Source organism: Globicephala melas, chromosome 1 (genome assembly GCF_963455315.2).
Source record: "Globicephala melas chromosome 1, mGloMel1.2, whole genome shotgun sequence".
Classification (NCBI taxonomy): Eukaryota; Metazoa; Chordata; class Mammalia; order Artiodactyla; family Delphinidae; genus Globicephala; species Globicephala melas.
In genome coordinates, this window is record NC_083314.1 from 1128981 (window position 1) to 1147477 (window position 18497).

The 18497-nt window shown below is 61.1% G+C and overlaps 1 protein-coding gene across 2 annotated transcripts in view; it reads right to left on the bottom strand.

Moving 5' to 3' along the window:
• NAV1 (neuron navigator 1) overlaps window positions 1-18497 on the bottom strand; it is a 211635-nt gene that overhangs the window by 138305 nt on the left and 54833 nt on the right. For both annotated transcript variants that reach the window (XM_060284640.1, XM_030844397.2), the window contains exons 2-3: window positions 10678-11415; window positions 6262-6365 (exon numbers count right to left, since the gene is read on the bottom strand). In XM_060284640.1, the coding sequence (XP_060140623.1) occupies window positions 6262-6365; window positions 10678-11384 (811 nt within the window). In that variant the 5' untranslated portion in view covers window positions 11385-11415. The remainder of the gene's footprint in view (window positions 1-6261; window positions 6366-10677; window positions 11416-18497) is intronic.

Genomic DNA, 18497 nt, shown 5'->3' on the forward strand with positions numbered 1-18497 from the left:
GCCAGATGAGGAAAAACACAAGGCCCAAACCCAGGTTGTCTGGCCAGCGCTGTGATGATATCACTGCCGCAGAGCAGAATTTCTTAGTCTGGGTTCACAGACCAGACACAGAAGGCCCATAAAAGCTACCATCAAATGCAAGTTTTGTGCTGTGAATACGTCCATTTGTCTGGGAGGCGGATTGAGTGTCCAGCGGCTTCTGAAAGAGGTCCTTGATGCCAAAAAAATTAAGGACAGCTCTAAGAGAAAGGAGAAAGCTCTGCCCACCTGGGCCGGGGAGGGCCGGGCCGGCTGAGTTAACGAACCTGGCCTCTTCCCACCTGGAGATACACTCCCATCCGGTGGCCGCTCAGATGGCAACTCTATTAGAGTTTTGTTAGGTTTTTAAACAAGGCATTAAACGTAACAGAAGAATGCCATGGCTCCTGTCTCAATGAATGGTAATGGACTATTCACTGGTGACCGCTTGGCACTTACAAACTGCCCTGCAGATGCCCAGAATACCCACTGGTGCGGGCTGAGGACTCCACCTCCCTATAGCCTGACCTCCTCCCCAGACGCTCCCCTCCTCTGCTCCCCGCTGCACACGCCCGCCTCCCAGGCGGGAAGGATGCAGGAGCTCACGGGGTCCAGCTCCTGCCCTGGACTGTCAACCTGGGCTGCCGGGCTCCACTGGCCCTGGGCCTGAGCCTCCCTCCTGCCGCAAGTCCCTTCCCTCTCTGACCTCAGCCCTTCTCCCCCCAGAACCTGCTGGCTTCCCTCCCGCCCTTTGAGAGAAGGGACAGCTAGGTGCTTCCCTGCCCTCCCCGCCCCCAGGGCTTGGGCGACCCCATGCCCACCCGCCCTCCCTCTGCCCGGACCCTTTATCTTCAGCTGCCTCTGAAGCCCCCGACCCCTAACCCAGGAATAATGCACAGGAAGGCAGGGCTTTGATCCGGGCTGCCTCTTAGAGGACTCGTGTGGACGAATGTTATGACCAGGGGTGATTCTCAGCTTAATCGTCCTGGTCACTGCGTCCGTGTCCCCTCACTCTCCACTGTGTCTCCCAGAGCTCCTTCTGGGCGGGCTGCTGGGCATATTCTTGTGTGGGGGGGTGTCTCTCAGCGGCGACCCTAACCCTGTAATCACGGGGGTGGGGGAGCTGTGGGCAGGGACGCTGTGCGCCCGTTTCTGCCTATTCAGTGGTGCCCAGGGCGGGACTGAAGCCTTGCATGTCACTGGCTTGGAGGGTGCTCTCCACCTGCCTGGGCCTCCCCGGAAGTTAGGAAAGGACGAACCCACCTTTGCCCGCGGGGAGGGGGCAAAGCCTTGTGAAACCAAGTCTTAAGGGAACCCTGGAGGCGAGGTCTTTCCACCGGTCACAGAGGGACAGTGGTGGGAGCCTAGCAAACAGCTCCTCCCACGGCTGAGATTTCTAGCTGTCCCGCGACCCCAGCTCCCCGAATAACTGCCCTGAAGTTGTATGGGGTGGTCTGATTTGGAGAGATTCCCAGTGACCAGGCCCACCTCCTCCCAGTAAGCGTCCTTATCCTCAGGACCCGCCCACGGCCCACAGGCGCACGGAGGAATGAACAGGGTAGGATCTCCTAGGAAGAATGCAAGCAGTTCATCTGAGGCTGGAGAGTTGAATCTCAAAGCCCTGCAGGGAGGAGCTGAGTCCAGGACAGACAGGCATGGAACACAGGGGTGAAGCTCCAGGAAAACCACAGGGGATGTTTATCACCTTCCCTCCCACCATCCTTCCCAGCATCAAAGACCCCGGCTTTCCCAGCACTGAAGGTGGCCGCTGCTCACATTCTCAGGGGGAGTCCCGAAGCCAGAGCTCTGTCCTCGCTCACTGGGATGCACGCACACTCCAGAGCTGGGGCTTCTCCACCACGGGGCTTCTGTGCAGCTCATGTACAGTTGCACAGGCTGAACACTGCACAGCTCGACAGCCACAGAAGCTCCACTGGGCAAAGTCTGTGCCTGCTTTGTCCCTGGATGTACCCAAGTGTCTAGAGGAGTGCCTGACATGTAGTCGGTGCTGGATAAAAATTTGGTGAATGGGTATAATTCTGTGGAGTTGGGCGACACAGGGGCCCTGTGTTCTTGGGCAGAACAGGAAGCAGGGAAGCTAGGCCCTGCCGGCCCTGTGCATTGCTTTTCGAGTGCTCGTGGGTGGTAGTCCCGGGGGGCCTGGGCTGCTGGAGGTGAGCCCCATTCCCAGCCAAACGCTGATGTGAGAAGTCCCCCAGGCTCCCCTCCGCCAAAGAAACAGAATCCAGATGCCTCCAGTTTTTAGGTACCACACCCCGCTCAGCAGGCTACCCTGGATGACCTCACTACCTGGCCTCTCCCTCTGCGGCCCTCCCCGAGCCAGGCCCGTCTCACTGGTCATCTCACAGCCTCCCCGGCCTCCCTCGGTGCCCAGGGACGTGTCCCCTGCCCCCAGGGAGGTCATGGCAGGGCTGGCCCAGAGCGTGACCTCTGAAGGCTGGGCTCCAATCCTGGCTGGACCACCTTGGGATGTCCCCTACCCTTCCGTCACCTGTCAGGTGGGCACATTAGGAATGGCCCTCTCCCCACCCCAGGGCAGCAGCAGGTCGTGCCCAGCATGCGCTGAGCGGCTCCCGTGTGCCGGGCAGAGCTTCGCGGCACTTGGCTCGCACGGGTGCGTGTTATCCCCTCAAAACCCTTGGAAGAAGGTGTGGGTGTCGTGACACAGGCACAGAGAGACTAGGAACAGGCCAAGCCCGCACAGCCAGCAAGCAGCAAGGCCGCGATGTCAGCAAAGGTGTGGGTCCCCACCCCGCCCAGGCGTTGGGAGGACCAGAGGCGCGTAGGGCAGTGCCTGGCTCAGAGGAAGCCCAGTGGAGTCGGCACTACCATTCAGTGTTACGACGACCTCCTGTCCCAGGTCCTGGAAGGCTGCTCCATCGCAGACGCCTACTCTGTTTATCCCCGAGCTCTGTGCCCCTCCAGCCCTACAGCGGCCCTGACCCGCCTGAGCCCCGAGAACACAGCTCACAGCGCCTGCCCCGAGCTTGCGCTGTGTTTTCTAGTCGACTGTCTGTGCGTCCTCTCTCCACGGATGGCTGGGACACAGGCCCGGCTCAGCCCGAAACTCCCCAGAGGGTGGAAACGTGAAGTGGGGTCCGGAGGCGGGGGTGGTGGTGGTGTGAACGCAGCATGAAGGACACAGGCTTGGGAGGCAGAGGCAGCGGCATCCCGGGCTTGGCTCAGGTCGGGGGAGGTGGTGGCGGGGACTGGCTCGCGGGAACTGGCTCACCGGCCCGTCCCCTTCCCGCCGCCTGGCAGAAGTGAGGGAGACCCAGCTGAGCTTGAACCATGCAACCGGCAGCAGACGGGAAGGCAGGGGTGACCCCGGAAGAGGGTGACCTGGACTCCAATCCTAGCGCTGTGCATCCTCAGACAAGCTGTTTGCGTAACCTCTCTGAGCCGAGCTCACTCATCTACAGCAGAGCAGTGGCTCCGCCTCGGAGCGTGTGTAACGTGCTTCCAAGGACTTTGAGCCTGGCACCGGGCCTTGCACACAGTAAGTGCTCAATAATAGCTCATCAGCATTTGGTCCTCCCTGCATCTGGGGAGTCCGAGGCAGTGGTCCCAGTTTCAGCTCAGCTGTCACGAACCACGCACGCTGCCCTGAGCAGGCCTTCCTCCCTCCCCGGGCCTCTCTCTCCCCAGTGAAACTGAGGCCGGGCTTGGGGGAAGCTATAGTCCGTTACAGCTTTGATCCCCAGGGCCTTCGAGCCCAAGTCCTCTGCAGTCCCGGGAGAGCCTGGTGGGCATGCGGCCACCTGGGGGCCCAGAGCAAACCCTCCCCGAGGGAGGTTCCAGCCTCGCTCCTGCCTGGGAAGACACACCAGATCTGGAGTCTTCTCTCCCAAACCCACACGACGTGGAAAACTTGACTGTGGCTTAAAGATGGAGTCGACTCAGTAACAGAGAGGGATACGGAGAAATGCGAACAGGCCCAGCGCGAGGCCGGCTCCCGGGCCCCTCGGCCTCGTGTGGGAAGCCAGGCGGGCGCCAGGCGAGGGGGGCTCGTTCCCCAGTGACACGTGGTGTGAGGACGAGAGAAGGCCCCTTCGTTCCCTGCCCACTCAGCGCTCACACACGCCACGACGTGGAAGTGATTAAGGCGCCTGTGTCGACCTTGGGGCGACCCTTCCGGTCCCTCGCACACGGCCTCACACGGGGGCGCCGGCGACATCAGCCCTGGCTTCCCGACTCTCCAAATTAAGACCCAACGGCGGACCAGGCACTGTTTATGCTGACGGCAACCAAGGGGCGCGTCAGCAGCGGACCAGTGCCAGGCTCTCCCTGGCATAGCTGGGTGGGCACGGGGAGGGTCAGGGCACCAGCACAGTTGCCCCTACACTGCCCGGGGCAGAGGAGGACAGGGCAGCTGCCAGTAGATGGTGGACGGACACTGGAAAAAAAGAAGGCCACGCCCAGCACCCTGCTTGGCGGCAAGTCATCATGGGAAATTCTCTTCCTGCTACACAAAGCTGGCTCCCTGGTGGTTTCTTGATTGAATGAGAGAAGTAACAAGTGAGTGAGGCCCTCCTTTCCGACCCCCTTCCTCTCATCTCCTCCGTTTCCTCGGGCTCAGAGAACAGAGCCCCTCCCCCACGAAGCACAGGCAGACCCCAGATCTCTCCCGGTTCCACCTGTCAAAGAGCTCGGGGTATCCTTGGCCAAGACGGACACCGTGACCACAGCTACAGCCAGAGCACAGGTGGCGCGGGGGCCTTGCCCACATCCCGGGAGGCTTGGGGGAGGCAGGGGGCTCTCTTCTCGCCGTGAAGCCCACCTCCCAAGGCTGCCCTGCACCCCCCCCAACAGAGAACCCCCCCCCCGCCATCCACCAGACACTTCCCATCTAGCTGGCGAGGGGGGTCCTGCCAGCCGAGCAGCCCGGTGCTCCCGGGGCCAGCGTGCGCGGATGTCAGTGTGAAATTCCTCTCTGCGCGCGTGGCATGGCGACGGTGAGCGGGCACCTGGGTAGCTGGAGGCCATCAGGCCCTAATGATGTGGCACACACATAAGGAAGCCATTACACTCGCAACACTGCAGATGCAAAAATAGAGCTTGCACAGTTTCCTGGTTACCGCATCCCGATACTCATGGGCTTTTGGTACCAGCGAACTGAGGTCTCCTTCTGTCCCTGCAGTGCCCTGCTTCCCCTGTGCCTGTGCCGCTGTGGAAGCGCACGGCTGACTTTCTAGACGCCCGTCTCTGCCCCACGAAGCCCCTCGGCAGGGCTTGCCGTGGAAGAGGGGCTGCTGCCACTCCCAGCACTGCCGGGGACCAGGCCGGCAGAGGGCTCAACATGGACCCCGGCCACCTGCCCTGCAGGGAAGGCAGGAGCGGCCACCTCCGGCGTCTGGCGACTTCAGGGTCAGGCTGTGCTCTAAGCCCCAGCTTTGCCCATTGTGAGCAGGGCCCTGAGATGAAGCTGTAAGACAAATCCCGTGGACCACCTCAGCTCTGCCAAAAGCAAGTTCATTCCTGTCCTGGGGCAAGCAACCCTGCTGGGAACGAAAGGATGGAGCTGGTTCCCGGAGTCTCACGTACCTCTGGGGTGACCACAGCCATCCTCCGGGGATTTTTTTTAATGTTGCAAGAAAATCAACACACACACCCAAGCCCCGCTAAGAGTTTAGACTCGGACCCCTTTAGAACCCAACCCCCAGCCCACGAGGTACTCACTCACCCCTCACCGTCCCTCCATCCAGAGACCCCCCACTGAGCACCTGCCGTGGCCAGAGGCGGGACAGGCCCTGAGAACAGCCGTGGCCCTGCCCTCGGGGGAGGCCGCCGTGCCGAGTTCTGGGGGCTCTCTTGGCAAGGCCCACATTCTGCTTCCCAAGGCGCGTTAAAAGTGGTCCTGGGGGAGGGGGCGGGTGTCAGGCCGTGGGGCCCAGCCAGGTGCCCAGCACCTCCTCTGTTCTGGGCTGGGCTCGGACCTGGCTCTCGGTTGTCAGTCTCCCAGCTCGTCACTTTCCGTCAGGGCCTCAGCGACACCCATCCTGGGCGTTGGGTAAGCAGGGAGCCCGCTGGCTCCTGCGCTGCCCCGAGCTCGCAGGGCTGCTGGGTTTGGTGGAGCGACCCTGCGTTGAATCAAGCACAGCACGAGCTCCGAGTGCAACTGACACGCCGGTGCCTGGCTGTCAAGCGGGGCCGCTTCTCCCCTGGGGGCGGTGGGGAAAGTTCTGGCGCACCAGGAGGAGGTCGCGCCCCCAGAGCACTTACCCACGCACGAGAGGCTCTCCTCAGTCCTGCTGGGGGGGCCGGAGTAGCCATCAGCAGCCCAGCTGCCCTGGCGGAGGGGGCCAGGCTCCGGATCGGTCTGCGCCCTGCGGGACAGAGAATGGTGGTCACTCACAGCGGAGGCCGCCCTGGCCTCGAGGCTCTCCCCTTGGAGGTCAGTTCTTCCCCTGTGGCGCTCTGCCCCCCGCGCTGGGCCGGCGCCCCCAATGGGCATGTGTGCCCCTTCCCCTGGTAGGCAGCGGGCCTTCTAGGCAAAGGTAGGCCAGGGGCGGGGGGGGCCCCCGAGGGCAGGGGGCCACCTGTTGCCCCCGGGAGTCACCCTTCAGGGTCCCTGAGTCCCGTGAACGCAGGGCGTCCGCAGGGCGGAAGGACCCCTGGTAACTCGAGCTCGCGGCCTGTGTCCTGCCCTCAGGCTGCGCCGTGCACCCACGCGAGAGGCTCCGTCTGCAGCTGAGGTCACTGGCCCCTCGGGAGAGCCCAGGGGGCCCGGACCCCAGCGTCCAGGCAGCAAGGAGGTCGGAGGAGGAAGAGGGGCGGGCTAGGCCGGGGTCACCTCGACGCCCGGGGGGCCGAGTCCTCGCCCGGCCTTCTGTGGCAGCAGGAAGGAAGGCGGAGGTCTCCGGGCCCCATCTCCCAAGTGCACACAGGCCTCCGAGCACAAGCCCAACTGTGCAATCGCTCCCAGGAACAAAGGCTCTAGGAGCTTTTATTATAGGCAATTACCCAGGCTCTCCAAGCCGGCCACCTGCCCCGCCCACGTCTACAGCTAAATGGACCCTTTGGCAGCTTGGTGCGGCGGGGCGGGGTGGGGGGGGACGCAGGAGGAGAAATCGATGCCTGGCCTGGGCCAGGTGGGGGGGAGTGGGGGGGTCAACCTGCCTCCCTCTCTCTCCAGTCTTGACCGTTTCCAGCACCGAGATGGCCGGGACTCTGGCTGTGTAACGCAGAGCAGGTCTCTCCGCTCTGGGCCTCACTGGGTCACGGGGCGGAAGAGATGCCCTCGAGGCCCGGATCAGCCTGAGAGTTCAGGGCTGTGGGAGGTGTTTGCCGGCTCTCAAAGCCACGCAGGCAGCCGGGAGCCCTCGATGGTCTGCAGGCCCCTGTGCCAGGGACGGCGACAAGCAGGGTGGGGGAACTCAGAGGAAGCAGGAGAGCCCGCTGCCCTGGGAAGGATGGGGTCACTCGCCATGGGCTACTGTCAGTTAAATGTCCAGGGGCCAAAGAAAAACTGGAATTGCTAGGTTTCTTCAAAGAAATGAGCATAAACTTGGGTTGTTAAAATAAGGGATGCTAGAGGCTTCCCTGGTGGCGCAGTGGTTGAGAGTCCGCCTGCGGATGCAGGGGACGCGGGTTCGAGCCCCGGTCCGGGAAGATCCCACATGCCGCAGAGCAACTAAGCCTGTGAGCCACAACTACTGAGCCTGCGCTCTAGAGCCCGTGAGCCACAGCTACTGAGCCCGCGTGCCACAACTACTGAAGCCTGCGCGCCTAGAGCCTGTGCTCCGCAACAAAGAGAAGCCACCGCAATGAGAAGCCCGTGCACAGCAAAGGAAAGTCGCCCGCATGCAGCAACGAAGACCCAACGCAGCCGAAAATTAAATAAATAAATAACGCAGTGTATGGGGGGAGAAAGGGGATTCTAGGCCATGCAGAAACATTTCACCAAATAACGTCACACACATAAAGAGCTAAGCACCGTCTGACCCCGAGCAGGCAGGCAGGAACCACGGCTACAAACAGGAAGACCTTGTGTAGTGCTGACTGGCACTGCCATCGTGAGCCAGGGTGAGTGAGGGGCACACGGGCCGGAGCGCCATCCCGGCTCAGTGAGGAAGCAGCCTCAGCTGCTCCGACCTCACGAGCTGCACACTTTTACGTCCTCTTCCTGCATCTCCCCGGCATGGCCAGGCAGGCCCCCGTGTCCCCTCCCGTCCCAGCGGGAAAGGACAGCACCATCTATGCCAGACGTTGTTTGGAGGTTGAACCAGACGCCGACACTCCTGACCCCGTTAACCGCACCCTCCTAACTGGGGTCTGAGTGGAGGCCACCCGGGAGGGAAGGGGAAACCCCTTGGGGAAAGAAACCCCTGCTGGGGCTCTTCTCCCGGGGGGCAGAGGGCAGAGGGCAGTGAGGGCGGAGATCTGAGGGAAGCAGACGGTCCCGAGCAGACCCAGACCGAAGGGCGTTTTGCACCTTCTCTGTCCCGGGAGCCGGGCTGCCCAAAGGGCGGCTGTGCCTGGTCGTGGGGAAGGGCCGCACCCAGACCCTTGAGAGGCACTGGCTGAGGAGACAGGGAAGACACCTGCCGGATTCGTTCCCCGAGAAGCAGGTCAGGCAGGAGGGGCCTGGGGATGGGGATTGGAGCCCGACAACCCCAGCTGCTGCAATGGGCTGGAGCGTTGCAGGGCGCAGGGCGAAGTTTCCGTGAAAACAGGGTGTCTGTGACCCTACAGGGCCAATGGCACGTCCTTGCCGGGGTGGCCCAGCCCGGCACTCAGCAGAGGTGCCCACGGCTCTCACCTGTTGCCTCTGGGGTGTCCTTGGCCCCAATCTTCCCCTGCCCAAACCACAACCCTCCTGCAACCCTCAGCCGGGGCCTAAAAGGGGCAGGTCTAGGAGGCGGGGTGGTGAAGACCCCTGCTGCGGTGGTGCAACACTTTTCTGTTTACGACCCAAAGAGGCAACAGATGTTTGCTGAGCGGAGGAAACCTGTCTGTTCAGGTCACATTGAGACATTCAGAGGAAAAAGTCCCGACCTTACTGGAGGATGTCAGATTCTACATCTGCCAGGGGGCTCGCAGGGTAGATGACGCAAAATCTTGAACAGCTGAACGCCTAGACACTTTCTCCCAAAGATGGATTCAACAGGAAGAAACTCAGGGAGGAGAAGCAAGTCCCAGAGTCCGCAGGGAAGCAGGTCAGGGATGGGAAAGGACCAGTCCCAGGAAGGTGTCTGATCAGCTACGAATGGGAGTCCAGGAGGTCACGGGGAAGAAGTGTCAGGTGTGCCAGGCGGAAGGGATGCTCTGAGGGGCAGGGGTCCCCGGGGCAGGCCTGCTCCCGTCGTGGGGTGGCCGGGATCCCTGCAGAGCCTGGAAGCTCACTGCCGGGGGGTAATTTGTGAGCCTCTCTAGTTGCTGGAAAGTTCTTCCTCCTGAGCTTCAAGAGTCTCTCTACCTTCTAAGCACCATGACGTGGATTCAGGGCGTTGGAGCCGCACCAAGTGAATCTAAGTCAGCTTACAACACGACAACCCTTCACGTCTTTCAAAACAGCTCTCAGACCCTCTCTCAGCCTTCCCCTTCCAAAGCAAACTGCTTCGGCTCCGTTAATCGTTCCTGTAACACCTTTTCGGATCCCTCACCAACCCGTCCGTCTTCCTCTCCATGTATTTTCGTGCACCAATGTCCTTTTAAACTGTGGAGTTCGTAACTGAATGAATGCAGTGCGCTGGAGGAGGTGGAACGTGCAGACGAGGTGTTGGGGCCCAGCTGTCTGTTACATGGTGAAAGGGAGCCCAAGACCTTTCAGGGGTCAAATCACACTCTTGGCTTTGAGGGAAGGGTGCAGCTCCCCTCACCAACCCCAGCCACTCCAGCCCGGGAGACCCAGTGTCCGGGGAGCGTCTCCACCCAAACCGTGGGAGAGCTTGTCCTCGAATCAGCACAGAGAGAAAACCCAGGACGTTCGGTTAGCCGGGAAGCCGCTTCCTTTGCATTTGAGCATCTCTAACCCGTGTCATACTTAGGAATTAGAATGTCGCTTACTTAAGGTGGCCATTTCAGTAAAGAGTTATATTTTTATGAAAGAACCACAGTTGATGGAAGCGTTTTTCTGTGCTCTCCACTTGTGGTGTCTGAAGAAAGCAGGACAGGCTAGCTTGTTAACCATGCTGGTATGAACGGTGGCCTGGCCACTGCAGACGGTGGTGACGTGGCCCAACGTGACCACGTCAGAAAGAAGCACGTCCGAGCGCCCTGGGGACAGATACGCACAGGCAGCGTGGAAAGTGGAGAGAGAGGGCAGCAGACGGGCAGGTGCAGGGCATCAGTGGGGGCGGCCAGGGGGGCCGTGGGGGTTTCAGCGACCGCGGGCTGGGGGCACAGCCCGTCACGTGCTCTCAGTCTAACTCAGTGGTGGCAGCTGTCCCACTGGTGCGTCGGGCGAGACCGACCTGCCTACCCGCCTACCCAGGTAACTGGCTCTTCAGCAGCCACGGCACCCCGACGCACGGCCGTGTTGGGGGCACGCTCCTGCTGAGCCTCTTTGCGGCGGCGTCCCCAGAGTCGGGTCCCGGTCCCCCTGTTAAGGTCCTAACCCCGCCCCAGCTCTCCAGGCCCCGCCCACCTTCTATTCTCTCCACCAGCCCCCCTCCCTCCGCGGGCTCCACAGCTCACCTGTAGCGGAAGGGGGCCACGGTAGCGGTGACAGGCTGACTCTGCTGATGGACCGAGGAGAAGCTGATGACCCCCGAGGCGGGCGGCGGGCGTGCGCTCCGCACGGGGCTGCAGACCGGGGAGCGAGGCCCCGAAGCTTCCCGGGCATCAAGCTCCGAAGACCTGGGGCCCCCAGCACTTTTGTAGGGTACATCTCTTTGATCTTTTCCCGGGTGGTTAGATGGCTTTCGACCTTCGGGAGCTTCTGCATGAGAACTGGTGCGGGAGGGGCTCCTGCCCCGGGTCTGGCGGGTCAGAATCCCTTCCTGGGCCACCCTCTTCTTTCCCTGGGTGCCCTGCGTCTCCCCAGCGCTTCTGCACCCAGCCCGGCTGGAGAGCGCTGCTTTGGGGGTCGCCCTGGGACTGCTCCAGGGGGAGCAGGCGAGGCCTTCAGCCCCCTCAGCTGACTCCCTCGCTGCCCCAGAGGCCCTGGGGGAGCCTCTCCCCCGGGAGGCCTTGGGAGACGAGCCTCTGGAAGGGCCCCCCGGCTTGCCCAGTCTTGGCGAGGCTGCCCGCTGCGGGCTCAGGGCCAGGCCGGCCTGGTGCGGCCGCAGCCGGGGAGAGGCGGTCGGTGTATGAATCCTGGTCTGGGAAGCAGCTCGAGGCACAGGGATGGAGGAGGCGTAGTGAGGGCGGCCGGCAGAGTTCACACTGGCCGTCCCGTCCATGGTCAGCAAGGCTGGCGGCAGGGCTACTGTGCTGCGGAGAGAATGCGGACAGTTAGGCGGTGCCCTAGGGAAGTCACATCCTGATTCGGTCTCGGGCCCAGCTCGAGGCGAACCCCTCTACCTCTTGCAAACACACACGTGAAAGTGCTCGGGGATTGTAATGCCCTGTACAAACGGGGTAATCTGACCTTGACTCCGTTCCTGTCCACCGATCGGGGCCAGACTCCCCTCCCACAGCCCCTTCCTTCTTGGATCTCTCATTGTACCTGAGTCTAGAATGTTCTGCCTACGGTGAACCGACTCCCTGTGCCCCCAGCCTGCTCCTGCCACCTGCCCCTTTACCTGATGCCCGGCTCTCCCCCAGGATACCTCTCCAGTGGACTGTAATCTCCCAGATCCCACTGGGCGCGAAGGCGGGGCAGCCCATCACAGTTACAGATCCTAAACTTGTACCCCCGCCCTGGTCAGGGCCCTGCCACCTGGCTCAAACCAGCCTCTGTCACTGACGCCACCCCTCCTGATCCCTCCCCACCGTCCCCACCCACCCACTCTGTCCCTGGAGATGTGGGAACCCAGCTCACAGCCTTTCTTCCTAGCCCCTTCCCCACCCACCTCCTGACCTGGCCAAACTGACCTCCGCCCCCTCCTCTGGTCTCAGAGATGAGTGTCCCACCCTGAGATAAAGGCAGATCCCTCTGGGCACCCCCTGCCACCTGATCCTTCTCTTTTGGACCCCGATCTACGAATTACCCCATCTTTCTCACGTATCCTTGACCAGCTTCCCCTCCCCGCCGTGTTAATGAATGAATTAATTGATCTATTAATGGCTTTCATTTCAAAGGGAATTCGAAGCCGGCTACAAAGACACGGAAAATCAACTCCAGATGAAAGAGTTCCACGTCGAAAATGAAATCATGGAAGAATGTGCAGAACATATGCATGGACGGTCTCCTAATTTTGTTGTGGGAAAGGTCTTTATAGCATCACATCAAAGGTAGGAATCATAAAGGGAAACACTGATAGATTTCAGTTCATAAAAATTAAAATCCCTGAATGGACAGAAAAGCCCTTTCCAAAGGTTCATACCGTGAATAAACTGTAAATATACTCGCAACATATATAAGAGACAAGGAGTTAATAATACCTTTACATACAGGGAGCTCTACCAAATCAATCAAAAGCAAACACCCTGTAGAGGAAGGGGTCAAAGGGTTGAACAAGAAGTTCATAAGATAATAAATACATCTGGCCAGAACATAACAAAAACAAAGGGCTTCATTAAAATTGAAGAGATGAAAATTAAATGTTATCGTTGGTTGCTGTCAAATTTACTATCTCTTAGAAAATTATAATTTCCAGTCGTGGTATGAGCACAGCACCACAGGGCCCTGACACTCGGCCATGGGAACAGCCCCAGATCCAGAAAATTATCCTTGGGGAATGGTGACAGATGTGAGCAAATGTCTATACCGGGAGGATGCTCGCGGTGACTTGGGTGGAGATGGAGACAGGGGACACTGGCACAGAGGAAAGGCCACCAGAGCATGGCAGGTCCACCTGAGGCCACCGGGATGTGCCCTTCCCTGCTGTGCAGAGAGCTGCCGGCCATAGCACGGACCACAAGCTAAACTGTAAGAAGCCAACGGAGACCCTCAAGCGTTGATGGATTTATAGGACTAAGCTTGAAATGACCGTGGGAGTCTGTCTGCTCTGCTGACAGATGGAGTAATTTCCAAGAGACCCAGAAATGCCGTGACCCCTCACCCTTTCCTCTACTTTGCATGTCCATGACTTGGTACCAGTACTGGATGAGGTGAAGCCCCCCCACCTCCTCTGGCACAGAAGGAAGGCAAAGCCCGGTGTGACCAGGGGGCCACAGCCGGCTGCCCCACCCCCAGTGTCTGCCCATCACCTGGACCCACAGGGCATCATGTCCACGGCTCGCCTGACCCCACTTCTGCCTCGTGTACCCCCTGACCACCCACCAGCCACAGCGTGGAAGGTCACTCTGAGTGGCCCCCCACCTGCCCACACTCTCCTGCAGGGCCTGCCGTGTCCCCAGCCCCAGCAGGCCCAGGACAGCCCTACAGGAGGGCCTGGGAAGTGCTTTCGTAAAGGCACTCAGAGGACGTCAGGCAGGTGCTGCCTGCAGCTGTAAGAATTCCAGTCAATGTCTTAGCCCCTCCACGCCCAGTCTGCAAAACGAGGGTGGGATAAAACCTGAAACCACAGTCGGGTGGGGAAAGAGGGAGTCTTTAAGTCAAGAAGAGGACACCGTGCCTCAGCCTGGCCTCAGGACCTGCAGTAGAACCTTCCCCGTGGAGGTGAGAGCAGGTTTGCTCTGTCACCCCTCCTAGCCACCGCCCCAGCGATCAGCTCCACGCATCTCTGGCGATGCCCCGTAGGACCAGAGGCCCAAGTGCGGACCTGCTCACAGGCTCACGTGGACCTGAGCTGCTGACTTTGGCCTTGGACACAGGGCTGAGCCACACGCTGACCGGCAGGGCCAACCAGCTGACCACCTATGAGCAGGGCCCCAGACCACAGCTCTGCATTCCAGCATCCCCAGGTTTAGTCCTGCACAGGTGGGCACAGTGCACATGACCTGCTGCCGCTTCTCCCCTCAGCCCCAGTGGGGGCACAAAGCCACGTGGTGCCCCAGACCACCCCTTCTGGGAGCTGTGTCTGCGAGGGGACCCGGAATTGCATCCTGGCTCTGCCCGTGTCTCTCCTGGGAGCCCCGTCCCGTCCGGGTGGTGCTGCCCACGAGCCCCGCTCACCTGCATGGTCCTCGGCGCACCCCCAGCTCCCCTCGATCAGACCCTCCCCTCCCCGCACCCAGGGGCCCCTGCCTCTGGGCCTGGCCGGGTTTCCAGCCAGAGAGCCCTGAGGCCGCGCAGGCTGCCTCTTCCTCACTTGCTGATGGAGCAGATGCAGTTGCTGCTTTTACTCCATCACCATTTTTTCCAAAGCCGGATGGGAAGAGGATTTATACTGGTCCAGTGGCAGGTCACAGCTGGGCAAGGGCGGGGGCCGAGGAGGAAGACCCCGGGGTTACGGGTCTCCAGCAGAGGGTGGGGGGGTTGCTGGGGAAGAAAGGGGAGAGATGTTCTTGAGGGTGGGCTCCTGAACCCCGAGGACAAAGGTGCCTCCGTGGCACCCGAGCTGCGTTCTAAATGGACCAAATGATCTGGGGGACTCCCGTGCCCGCCCCGGGCTCAGGCTCTCCTCCGGGAAATGATGGGACCCCCCTCTGCCTCCCTGCTGCCCCGCTTCCTGTCCAGAGCAGGCTGGATAAGGTACGGGGGCGAAGAGGTGCGCCGTACCGGCCCCTGTCCAGGTTCTCAGCGCCAGACAGAGACGTCCCGCAGAAGCAGGACGGTCTGTCTCTTCGGGGCAGGGCTCTGTTCAAGCCACGGTGCTTGGCGTGACCGCCGCTCATCCCTTGGGATGCCTCCCACATGTCTGGGGAGCCTCAAGGGCAGGAGGCTGGTGGGGCTGACCGTGGAAGCAAGGAGCCCGCTTCTTGCCGTGTGCGTGTGCGTGTGTGGTGTCGGGGCTCCTACCAGGTCCCCTGCCCCTAAACACGCCCTTTCTGCTCTTCCACACTCCAAGTGCCCTATCTGAAGTTTCACGCCATCTCGGCGAGCGGACTGAAGCCTCGGGGGTCCCTTAGCGCTCTCGTTCTGGGGTCCTCATCACAAAGCTCATTGCAGCCACACAAGGACCCACAGCAGGACCCCTGTTTTCGCTGACCGTGGTGCCGGGGACCCCCGAGGGCTGAGCTCCGGGTTCTGCTCTCAAGGAGTTAAGTCTGCCCGGGAGGAAACACGGCCACCCTCATCACGGCACGGGCGTCGTGTGGACGGACGCGAAACCAAGTGCCGTGGGGAGCGTGTGTCACAGGCTGCAGATGAGGCGGGACCTGGGAGGCTTCGGGAAGAGGCAGCAGCAGGGTCGGGGCTGGTCGGGGGCGGTTTCGGGTCTGGGGAGCAGAGGGTGTGATGGCTGGTCCCGAAGCCCACGGGCTGCCGGCGCCCCTACAGCCCCTGCTCTTCAAAGTGACTCTGGTGGGTGGTGAGTAAAGTGCTGGGTGCAAAGGTTGTTTGCTGATGGTGCAACCTCAGGCAACTTCCATAACCTCTGCTTCCTCATCTGTGACGTGAGGCTGAAACTAGACCTGCCTCTCAGGGTTGCTTTGGAGACTAAGTTAGTTATAAGCGTGAAGTGCTTAGAACAGTGCCTGACAACTAGTAAGGGCTACAATCACAGGCGCCCAGCGATGGAGACGGGGCCGCCTGGTCTCCCAGAGCCCCCAGCAGAGCAAAGGAGGGTCAGAGCCCCTGCCAGGCCCGGCTCAGAAGCCTGCGGCATCAATAGGAAACACGCCATCCATGTGGATAGGACGGCACCCAGTGTCCATCCACCAGCAGAAGGGACAGGAACACGGGCGAGGAGGGAGTCCAGCTCTAGAGTCAGGAAGAGCTGAGTTCAAATCCTAGCTCTGCCTCGTCTTGCTATGTGGCTGTAGAGAAGTTATGTAATTTTTCTGAGCCCAAAGACCTCATCTGCAAGAAGCAGTCTTAGAATGTTGTAAAGATTAAATGAGAGAATAAAGGTGACGGAGCCAGCAGGTGCTCAAGAGATGGCAGAAATGGTGTTAAGAACAGCTGTTCTCCTCCCGGAAGGGAAGGAGACAAATTCACGTGCCGAGCGGGACAGTGTCGTGGGTACCAGGGGAGTTGAGAGGCTGGGGCCTTCCTAGGTGGGGCGGCCTGGTCCCAGCACCCCACCCCCAGCAGCCACGTTCACCTTCCCCCACCGCCAAGGGCTTCGTGTGTATCAGTTCGCAGTTGCCCCACTTCACAGGCAGGGACACCAAAGCACAGAGACGTACGGAAGGCTCTGGTAGACACACAGCCAGTGAATGGCGGCATCACGTAGGGCCGAGACGGTCGAGCTCTGGCCAGGGCTCTGCCTGCCCCGGCTCTGCCGCCCGCCCGCCCGCCCCCAGGCCTCCCCGCCCCCAGGCCTCCCCGCCAACTCCCTCCCGCCCCCAGACGCCCACCTTTCAGCCGGAACCATTCTGGCCCCCGACCCCAAGGGGACAAACGGAGCTACTGGCTCAAGGCTCCAAAGACCCCAGAACCAGGACCCGCTCTGGTCTACGCATGCTTCGCTCAAGCTCAGAAGGAGGTGAAAGCGGGGGCGGGAGGGAGGCGAGGAGGGCGGTCCCCCCAGGTCTGTGGTCTCCGGGCAACGTCTAGAGGCCCTGGTGCTGACCGGACAGCTCCTCCCGCGGGGGCGTGGAGGAGTCGCGTCTGCGCGCTGTGAACGCAGCCGGGGTGCCCCTTTCAAAGGGGTCAGAACATTTAACCACAGCACTCAGAGGTGGGATGTGCCGAGAGACAGAGAAAAAGACAAAAATAAATACACAGAAAAAGATATTTAAAAAAGGAAAAGCCTGGGAGGTGGGACTCCCGGGTGCTGGTCCCATGAGTCCCCCCGGGGCTGCGTGAATTGGGGCAAATCATTTCTGTTCCCCGGTGCGTGGAGAGGGAGGAAAAGCTACCTCTCAGGAAGAGGGGGGAAGGCAGCGGACTGGCGCGTGGAAAAGGGCTCGCTGAGGCCAGCTCTGCACCGCGGAAGGTCCTGGAGGCAGAGTCCCCACCCCCTCACCCCACCCCCTCACCCCACCCCCTGTGCAGGTCCGGCTTGTGGTCCTAAGCGAGTCACTTGTCGTGCTCCCTCATCCGTACAGCTGGCTTCTTCATCGTCATCCCCATCTTATACAAATCAAGTGAGTAATTACAAGAAAATCACTTAAGACAGTGCCTGGCCAGAAAAATCACTGAAGAAATGCTAGTTAAAGTCAAACAAGTCATCAGCACAGGGTTTATCCCTGTTCTACCCAGATTTCCCGCCGGAAGCTCCGTCACCCATTCCAGTCCCAATAACATAAACGTTTCCCTCTAAACTAAATTTCTGCACCCTTATTGAGTATCTGTGGGACAGCCAGTTTATACGGGATGGGGGTAGGAGGGCAAACAAAGCCAGCCACAGTTCAAAGTAAACCTTGGGAGGTGTCCTTTCTCTGAGGCCCCTCGAAGCTGAGGTCCTCCTGCAGGATGAGGAGGGACGGCCCAGGGGCGACATTTCCACAGGCGGGAAGGTGGGCGGAATGACCTTCGGGGGCCGGAAGCACAGACAGATCCCTGGGCTGCAGCCCCGGACCAAGGGCAGGTTTCCTACCCCAACTGACACGTCGGTTCTTCCACCCTGGAGCCCTGACCTCCCGTGGCCAAACCCAGCTCGGGTCTCACTTCCGGTCCAGAGGCCCCGTCTGGTCCCCAGAGGCAGAACCACCCCAGGGGACAAACAGGCGACTGAGCCGCCACAGCCCTCGGACAAACTCCACAGGTACAGTGACCCCGCTCACTCGCACCCACCACGTCGGTGCAGGGACACACGCAGCTGTATGCACACGTGCTCGCTCACACACACCCCCACACACGCCTACACACTTAGATGCACACACGCCCTGGCTCCGGCTTTCTGCCCTCTCTCCGTGTCCCTTGCACGGCTCCCATCCGGCCGGGAGGTGGGGACACCCTCTGTGTCCTCCCGTCCTGGTCCATCTCCAGTGCTCACAGGCTCTCCCTGGAAAAGTGGGCCCGACCCCCGACTGTGTGCGCACAACTTTCATCCCGTGTGTGTGCGCCCCAGACCGTGTCCAGCTGACACGCGGGCTACGGACGAGGAGGGAGCCAGGGGAGCATCCCTGTGCGGAGAGGAGGAAACGCAGGGCCTGGGCGCCTCCCGGCCCTCCTACCCCCACCCACACCCACGCTCTGGCTCCACGGAGGACCCAAGACCAGGCGTCATGGGGGGGTTTCCAGGGCTGAGGACAGGCCTGCAACACCGTTTACTAAACGTTCCTCTCTCTTGTCCAGCCTCTAGCCTCTGCCCGCCTCTCAGGACCGAGATGACGGAAGACCTGAGCTGTGGGTGGGCACTGGGGCTGCAGTAGAAGGCTCTCAGGCACCCCCCCGCCCCTCCTCTTGGCCTCTAGACCCGGCTTTGGACTCCAGCAAACTGGGGCGGGGCGCCATT